General features: G+C 45.0%; 1 protein-coding gene across 2 annotated transcripts; it reads right to left on the bottom strand.

The window, feature by feature from the left end:
* Positions 1-4,442: 4,442 nt before the first annotated feature.
* On the bottom strand, positions 4,443-9,806 carry LOC119326601 (probable transcription factor KAN2). 2 transcript variants are annotated; one of them, XM_037600228.1, is made up of 6 exons: positions 8,881-9,806; positions 8,525-8,601; positions 7,547-7,601; positions 7,294-7,441; positions 5,433-5,502; positions 4,443-5,183 (listed from the first exon to the last, which is right to left on the bottom strand). In XM_037600228.1, the coding sequence occupies exons 1-6, from the start codon at positions 9,464-9,466 to the stop codon at positions 5,052-5,054; spliced, it is 1,068 nt and encodes a 355-aa protein (XP_037456125.1). In that variant the 5' UTR covers positions 9,467-9,806; the 3' UTR covers positions 4,443-5,051. The 2 variants fall into 2 exon arrangements, with proteins under 2 accessions (XP_037456125.1, XP_037456127.1); XM_037600230.1 differs by having other exon boundaries at positions 5,433-5,499.
* Positions 9,807-9,815: the final 9 nt, after the last annotated feature.

Here is a 9,815-nt window from a genome sequence, read left to right as displayed (position 1 = left end):
GCATATGGCAGCAGCTACCTTGCCCCTCATGCAAGCATATTTGTCTGCATTTCTTTTCGTTTTCTAGGGGCCAAGGGATTTGACTGGCTTTAGTTTACAACTTCTTTTCCCTGCTGCTCTTCCAAAAGCGTCCGCGACTGTTGTGGAACAGCGATCGATTACCAGCTACGACGACGACTACCACTTGCGCCAGAGCCTGACCTGTCAAGACGTATGTCGAGGTTTCTGCAGGTCGATATTCCCTGTGCAAAATGTGTTTGTATTGTCCAGAAAAAATTAGTGTACGAAGCTACCTTTGACTGCTGACTCGAACGCAAGCCTCGTCACACTTTCACATATACTCGTACACATCTAGCTACACCTATGCGCCGTCCGTCGATGCGTCACACAGATGACTCACTGCTGGGCGCTGGCCAGTGCCCTAGCTATATACACACTGCTCTACAGTAGACATGATCGCCATTTAAATTTGGAGGAGAGCTATGTAGCTGCCTCCAAAGCGAGCGAAACGGACGAGACGATGCATGCATAGTGTGCAGTGCGAATCCAAGAGGCCCGGCCGGTGGGTGCTGCAGGTGGTGGTGGTTTGGGAACGTAAATGCATGCATGCATGCTAGCGCGGCAGTACACTTGGGCTCGGACATCGATCGGTGATTGATCGAGCCATGCATCCACCGATCCACGCACGAGAACAAAAATAGGCAGGCGTAGGCTAGGGAAGAGGGTAAACGCTCGTGTTGAATCAAGGGCTTTCCAAGAGAGGTCACCTCACCCTCACCTCACCTCAGGCCAAGGCCAAGGAGCGTCAATCACACCATGCAGACATGCCGTCGTCGACGCAGACGCGCGCCCGCGCCCAACCTCTCTGAAAAGATTTGACTTCAATTCCCGGCCCCCTTCTTCCTCTCTAGATTTTTCTTACTCTCTCCCTTCTTTGTTGTATAATATTGTGACGCGATTGAGTGAGTGATTGACGGGGACAATTGCATGCACGCATCCATGCACGGCGTTCGTAGGGTTGTTCCCCAAATTGACAAATCTGCTGTTTCGCATGCATGCATGCGTGCATGCGCCGTGCGTACGAGCCATGCGTTGTTTACTAGCGGGGGATAGGATCGCTGCCGCCGTACCAAACGTTTTTCTTTTTCTTTATAGATAGATAGAGAAGAATGCCGTACTGGACCTCGATTGATGCTTCCGCGCTTGTTTGCTTTGTTTGTTTGTACTAGCTCCGTATACGTACGTGCGAGGTGCATGTTTGCCCGTATTATGCGCCAGTGTTTTTGTTCAGGAGATATCAAGGACGACGCAAGAGCCATGCCTTGTTTACTGTAGTGGATAGGAATATTAGTCGGGCGAATTTAGGTCGTCAATTTAACTACTTGCTCAAAATGGCGGACCTAAAAACCCGTCCCCGCCCTATATTCATATCCGGAGGGAGTAGTAGGAAATCTCGTTCGTCTTAGTAATGACCTGGCTTAAGTGACCATTTCATGTCTACCTGGTTAATTTTTCATAGCACATCCTATATATATAGATATGTGATCCACACTAACATTTTTTTCTCAATATGCAAACATTTTACCTCAAATATTCTTTTTTTGTGGAAAAAAACTTTCGATCAATTCAACATCTGTCATGGCAGTGGAAAGAACACCAGAAGTAACGAAAATTACATCTAGGTCCGTAGACCACCTAGCGATAACTACAAACACCGGAGCGAGTCGAAGGCGCGCCCCTTCCTCATAGGAGCCGGGCAAAACTTGTTGCAGACTAGTAGTAGACATTTGGGAAGTCGTCCTGCTAAGGCCTCATAAGACGAGCGCACCAGAACAACAACCGTTGCAGATCAAAAGAACCATAAATCGAAAGGATCGCCGACACATGAACGAAGACAAGATCCAAGCACAACCACCAAAGACTAGCACTGACCGAATCCCACTAGATTCGTCGGAGACACACCTCCACACGCCTTCTCACTGTGCTAAACACATTGCCAACCCTGGGACTAGGCAGGGAGAACCTTATTCCACCTTCAAGGAGCGGCCTTTCCGGAGCAGGGCACAAATCCTAAACAAACTAAAAAAACACCTAAAATGAAGCAGGATCCCTCCCGCCGGCAAGGGCTGGGGTCAACCGTGTCTGGATGGCCCTAGGGCCACTGGAGACAAGGCGGACCGGCAACCCTAAGCCTTTTTCTTGGAAGAGGAGGGGACGGTTGTGTCGAAAAGGATGCCAGTAGTATTACCTCAAACATTCAACCATGCATGCGAAAAGATCTATCTCAACATGTAACCACGCATATGAATAATCTCTATTTTGCTGATCATATTTTATATCAACTACACTAATTAAAAAAAATACTTAATCATATGTATTTTCAATTTCATTTCTCATATTATATATTCATATATTCATGTCCACACAACCAAATGCCATTGAAATATATTGTAACGTATCCCCGCGGTGATCCATGAGATATCATCTAGTTATAAAACAAGTTAACTACTCCCTCCGTTTCTTTTTTTTATTCTGCATATAAAAGATTTCTGAAGGCAAATTTCGTAAACTTTGACCAACTATATAAGAAAAAATATCAACATTCACAATACGAAATCAATATCATTAGATACATCATGAAATTAATTTTCATACTATATAACTTTTGTATTATAAATGTTGTCTCTATTTTTTGTGATAAATTTGGTCAAAGTTTACATAGTTTGACTTTGAACAAATTTTATACTCAGAGTAAAAAGAAACGGAGGGAGTACAACACAATTTATCAACTGCATTGAATCATAATCTGACAGATCAAATATCATGATTACACTTTCCTCACACTATACTGCATGTCTCTATATGCTTGTCAGGGAAAAACCATCATCAAATTCTAAGTTCCCAAGACCGTGAAAAATAAATAGAGTAAAGTAACAACATTTTGACTCATTGTTCTATTTTCTCCCTTCTAAAAGTATATCTTTTTTAGAGAGATGCACTCAAACTTCCTTACGTTTGACCATTAATTAACTAGAGAAGACATAAGTTGGTTCGATTTAAATGATACCCCGGGATTAAATATTATTTCAAGATATTACTTTCTGTAATATTATACATAAATCCTCAACCGTAAGTAATCGTCAAAGTTGCATACTAGATAATGTGTGAAGTCCAAAAAAATGCTTCTATTTTGATACAAAAGGAGGTCATACTCTTGGCAATGTCATACATGATATACTCATCCATTGCAAATTAATGTATAGTGTAGTATAGATGCGTAAGTTAAAGTTTTGGCCAGCAATTTATGCTATACAAAACGTGATGCCATTGAAGTCAATCCAACAACACATCATGCTTGTGGTTCATAAATACTGATGGAATATTAACAAAAGATGTATGGTCGATTCAAACTTTGGCACATACCACTTTATATTTTCCGATGCATTTCAATTGGTCAAGGTACCTAAATTACTTCCCCTGTCCTGGTTCAATTGCAAGTTTTTACTATATATACTTCCCCGCCAAAGATAAATTTGACCATACATTTTCATAACAAAATATAATTTATACTTATTTAGCAAAAATAGTACCAATGAAAACTTCTTTTGAACATGAATCCAACAATATAATTCTTATGGTATATCACTTATATTTTGCCAATTAAATCTACGGTGAAAGCAACTAAACTACAACTAGGATTCATCACCACCTTCGACCAACTAAACCACAACTAACACACTGGGGAAAGCATCATACTCTTTTTTTTCCCGATAAAGGGCGCTTTTATTAACTCATAATGTAGCATCAAGTGGACACAAAGCATAATGAGCGACACCCGGCCTCTGCATAGCTAAGATGCACACAGCCTTAACAAAGAGTCTAGCAAAGTATATATAAAAAACGACAAGTTGGCAACAGTAAAGCCATATGAGTCCAAAACATCATACTCTATTGTCTGAGTATAATCTTTTTCGGTTGTTTACGACAAGGCTTTGACCAACAATTAAGTTTTGGTATGGAGGTGATACAGTAGTGCAATCATAAGTAATAATGTATATCATTTTTGTGACACATAAACTACACAATAATAGAGTAACTGCGATTTTTTTCCTTTTAGACCGCAATAGAGTAATTGTTGGTTAATGGCTTGTCTTAACCAATGAAAATATGCCTTATGCATGGTGGGTGGAGGGACCATATATTATTGACTGATCCATCGATGTGGCGGTAAAAGTATAGTGCAGTCCACTTGGTAGACATATGATCAAACATACTACTCCAAATACTCCTTTTGTTGATTGATCACCTTTACTGATTCGCTTTAGCTTATGAACTGCAAATCCAGCCAGATTTGCACCAATGATATCCAGACCAGGGAAGGTATCGATTCCAACCTAGCAGCTAGCTAGGAGATAGGAGTAGCTAGGAGAGAGCAAGACAGGTGGATCCATCATAATACATGCTTGCATGGTCCATAGGTACAGTACACACGCATATATGTAACATAAGCATCTCAGCTTTAAACCTTTCTTGTGGCATAACAAAAAGATGAGACCTTTTCTTAACCTAGCAGCTCTGTCTCATCAGGCAGCATGCCATGAAGTGCACGCACACATGCACACACTCTTCAAGCTCGATCGTGTGTGTGTGTGTTGTGCACCAGAAGCAAGCCCTTTAGGCAGGCAGGCAAGCTAACGAGCTTGTTGCATGCTCCTGCCTGCCTTTGATAAAGCCTATCTATCTCACTATCCATCTCTCTACCACGCACGCACACTTGCACGCACCCATGTCTCTCCCTCCCCAGCCCCTTTTGCACTTTGTTCCTAGATCAACGGTGGTCTCGTCTTATTCTTTAATTCCCCAGCTGCCTGCCTCTTTTGCTTTCTCAGCTCCTACCTCTGGTTCCCTCCTCCTCCTCTTCGTACGTTACGTGCATATGGGGCGGGAGCCACACGAGTATGCATCTGATGATTAATCTCTAGATGGTCACATATAGCTAGCTAGCTACGCATATCTTCCGTTGCCGGCCGGTCGACAAATCGACGGCGGCCTTACATTCTTCCTAGGGTGAAGTCCAGATTCGGTTTCTTGGCGCCGACGACCAGCTCCGACAATCGGAATGGAGCTGACATCAGGTCGGCGGCATCATCAGCGACGACATTGGGGCACTGCGATTGCACGTCCTGCGATTGTAAAGGAGAAGGAACATCAGATTAAACAGATTGCGATCGGTATATATCATAAGAGGAAATGCATGCTGCCGACACTTTGCACACAGGGAGCCGCCGGAAAGATGCATGCATGCGGGAAATGGAAGGAGGAATGATCGCCACTGCACTAACTAAGGCAAAGCATATCATGGCCATTGTCGATGAGGTATTGGAGATGGTAATGATGATCACTCCCTTGGGGAAAAAAAGGCGAGTACGAACCTCAAAGGATTTGATGTCGCCTGGGTTGGCATCTGATCTTGATTTCCCGTGGAACGACCAGGCCCCTCTGCTGCACGAGCAAAAGGGAAAGAAAGACAAAGGAAGGAATTGAATTAAGTATCACCTTCTTTTCTGTATATCATGGGCTGATGAAAGAATCAAATGCCGGCCTATCTATCTACACATCTTTTCTTCAGTGGGAGTCCATTTGCATGCAACACAGGAGAGGCGGGAAAAGGCGTAGGGAACAAAGCGCGCAACTCCAACTTTTCACTGTTAAGATGCTGTCAATGGCGAGCAGCTGGCTTTATCAGAGGGGTTAATGGGAGGTAAAAAGCTGTGTAATTAACTAGCTAGCTGCTTGCTGCATTGGTTACTCACCCATGTGGTACGGCACACTGATCAATGCTTGCTTACACCACATGTGTGTGTACATGCACATACATATCATATGCTCCCCGGTCATTATCTAAATAAACATGTACACTACTCACCCTATCCTACATGGCTATACAGTTTACTTTAGGGTTACATTACATGGCTATACAGTTGGCCGTGCAGAGTCCGCGAGTACCACAGTACGTGTGTATGTATATGGTACATGGACGGCTGGATGCTTGTATGTGATTGTACATACATACAGATATGTGTACAAGAGCTAGCTACGCCTGGTCATGCAAGAGAGATTAATTGTGTATAGCACTATATATATGCCATGTTGCTTCTGATGTAACTTCTGGTCAAGATTCCATGGTAGTGCTACTATATTGCCTGCTTAATTAATTCTAGTCGTGGAAAGTATATATGTATGCACTTTTGCTGCCTATGGCTAGACGGATATGTTTAATTGAAGAGCTTAATGTATAATATATTCAAGAGATGATTGCACCATCATGGGGAGCAGATGGAACAAAGGTAGAGCCCTGGTGCTTTTTGTGAGCACTTGGAGGTGGTTGATATGGTAGGAACAAAGAAAATGAGACAAAGGAATAAGAGTTTGTTTTGCTTAAAGCAGGCACTAGCTAGACTGTGGTTTGATCCTAAAAGCACCCTCTTTAGATCAATTATATCATTCTAAATGCATAATCCATCAATTAATTATGTATGTAATGTGACAGTTGATTCTTGACGAATACCTGTAGACATCATCATACATGAGATGAAGAGCCCAAACATGTATATGTGCTACTACTACAGCATGTAGTACGCGTGTATTTAAGCGTACTTTGTTGCTTTAGCGCTCTATAGGAAATTACCAGCAGCTTTTGACCTGTAAGGACTCTGGAGTTATATAGATCTGCAAAGCAGTTTTTCTGTCTCACAAGAATGTTTTGATAGACTTATAGCTAGCTGTACTCCGCTCTGTCATTTCGCCTGAAATAGCAGAAAAGACGGAGCCCAGCAGTGTGGAGTAATTCTGAAGTGCATGCTATTGCTAGCTAGTAGCTACTGATATCCATTAATAGCCCACTAGCTAGGAACATTTAGTTTGACATGGAGCAATCCATAATTGTAGCAAGGGAAGGGGCCCATATATCATTCTACATAAATCTACAAATTCAAACCGAGATCATCACCGGTGCACTGAACACTGAGGGAATTATATTAGTGTAGGATTAGGTACTGCGTTGTTCTCTCATGTGATATAGCAGCATGCATCGACCAGAATACAAAACTAGGAGTACCAACAAAGAAGCTACCTAGCAATGGCGTTGTATGTAGTACTCCCTCCGTTCCAAAATTCTTGTCTTAGGTTTGTCCAAATACGGATGTATCAAGTCACGTTTTAATATTAGGTATATCCGTATCTAGACAAACGTAAGACAAAAAATTTGGGACGGAGGGAGTAGTATGTTGTTACCTCGAGTTGTTGCTCCATAGAGCGCACATGTTGGATCCATGCTCGTTCCCGTCAAGATTAGATTGCTGGACTGAAGACTCGGACCCGCTGGTGTTGGCGATGTCGAAGGAGCTGTCGTCAGGGATGTCGATGATTGTCTTGGCTTGTCCTGCAAAATAAATATTCTACTCACTGCTAATCCAATGCTATGTCGATCTGTGTCTGTCACTGGGATACCGAGACGCCGGTGACACTTGTACAATACTGATCATACCGTAGGATGAAGCAGCAGCTGGTTTGTGGTCAGTGGTCTTGATGGTCCGGTACATCTGCAAGACAATCAACTGATGAATACCGCTGATATGAACTAGGGAAGCATACACAGCAAGTATAGCTGACTAAATAAAGCTAGGATGAGCAGTGTAGTAGAAGTATTAAAGTCAAAGGTGTGTAGTGGTGGTCTACGAGACGGATCAATAAATACGGGTGGCAGGGGCGGGCAGCGGCATATATGCACAATTGGGGCATTGATGGCGCGATCAGCTAGTAGCTTGTGTGCAGGCAGAGAAGCCCTTAATTATTGAGAAATGATGCAGGGTTGTACTTGCCGGGCCGTCTGCTCTTGGGCAGCACAGCATGCATGGATGTGTATCATATTCATATTCATATCAATGGATGTGTGTGTGCGCGCTCCTGTGTGCACATGTGTCCACTGTGTCATCCATCCACCGTTCCCTCTCCGGTGACTGTGTGTGACGTTCCTCTTTTTAATGGCACGCATTTGCTTCCCGTTGGATGCTTATCTTTGTGCTGCTCAGCTGCTGATCTCGGGTTTTTATTGAAAAGCTGCCCTCTTCCCCTCTCCTCACCCCGTCGTGGTAAAGCTAGAGGGAGACAGGGATAGAGATAGAGGGAGGAGGTACGAGCAAGAGGGGAATTTACTGCTCAGAAAGTGAACTGTAGAATGACTATTCTTACATGCATGACCGACCGAAGATACACCAAACATTTAAAACTAATACTAGTACTATATATTGTTCCGGCAGCAAGAAATGATGCGTTAAAGGTCGAGTGGTGCACGTAGAATTCTCTTGCAAATCAAGGTGTGTTATGCATACATCAAGGAGTATCTGAAGTGGTAGTAGATCTACACGTACGTTGAGGAGAGCTAGCACACAAGTGATCAAAGCTCAATTAAAAATAACCAATGAGCTAACCATGGACTTTATGTAGTTAAACAAGATCCCCTCACCTGCAAGTGAGACTTGACATGGGCCAAGGTTAGATCCTTCACGTCCATTAGCTCAAGAACCGACTTGGGCGTTGCTCCTGCACAATCGCAAGAGAGGAAGGATAAGAAACAGTACACAATAATTCCTTCACCAACATATATAGAGCTTAGCCTGTACTATGCGGATACGCCCATGCATCCTTGTCTAGCTCTTTTGAATGCCAGCACAAGAAATGCAAGATTCGATCAACGGGATTGCCTACTTTGCTAGCTAGAAGAAGAAAAAAAATCATCTAACGGCTGCTAACGAGCAAGAAAAATCAGGAGAAGAAGAAAACGAACACTTGAACGCGCGAGAAGCAGTTAGCAGTACATACTCTCGTGGCCTCCGAGCAGTTCGACGGCGTGGACGAACCGCGCGTGCAGCGACGTGGTCCACCGCATCCTGGGCGCACGGGAGTTCCGCTTGGCCGGCGGCGCCGCCAGCCGCAGCGCGCCGACCTTGCCGGGCGACCTCGGCCCGCCTGCCGCGCCGCCGATCGCGTCGTAGCAATGCTGGTGGTGGTGGTTGTGGTGGTGGAGCTGGCTCTGGAGGAAGGGGAGGGACTGCGAGGTGTTGTACACGGGGATGCCCCGGATGGGCTTCATCGCCGCCAGGTCCTGCACCTCGTGGAGGATGGGCTGGGTGTGCTGCAAGAACTGCAGCCCGCCCAGGTGGCCATCGGCAACGCCGTAGTGCGCTGCATGGAAGCCGCCGCCGGCAGCTGCCGGCGCCGAGGGGTATGTCCTGGCGATGGACGGGGGTGTGAAGGTTGCTGCCGCTGATGCTGAGGTCGCGGCGGCCGCGGCGGCGGTGGTGTCGAGAGCCCTCTTCCAAAACCCTAGGTCCATTGGCTTGGTGGCAGGGGGTGGACTAATTTGGAGCTGGGGCTGCAGGTCCGGGTGCGACGGGAACAGCTCCATTGATCCCTCTCGCAACTGGCGAAGAGCAAGTGGTGTGATATCCGCTGCCGCTGTGGACTTGTGGCTAGCTAGAGAGATCAACAGAGTTGGCAAAAGGTTGCTGGTTGGGCTAGGGCGGAATTGAGGTGCGGAACTTGGAAGATTTCTTGCTGGGAGAGAGGAGGGGGGAGGGGAGGAGCTGAGGGATGGGAGGAGGAGAGAGAGCTGGGGACTTGGAATGGTGAAGGACAGGAGTGTCTGTTTGGATGTGTTGTGTGAAAAAGAGGTGAGTGTAACTTGTTGCTTGGAGGTGGCCGGCCTAGGATGGAAGATATAGATTGGTCTTTTCGTCCATACACCATGCACCCCC

Source organism: Triticum dicoccoides, chromosome 6B (assembly GCF_002162155.2).
Source record: "Triticum dicoccoides isolate Atlit2015 ecotype Zavitan chromosome 6B, WEW_v2.0, whole genome shotgun sequence".
Classification (NCBI taxonomy): Eukaryota; Viridiplantae; Streptophyta; class Magnoliopsida; order Poales; family Poaceae; genus Triticum; species Triticum dicoccoides.
This window is presented reverse-complemented; position numbering and strand designations above follow the sequence as displayed.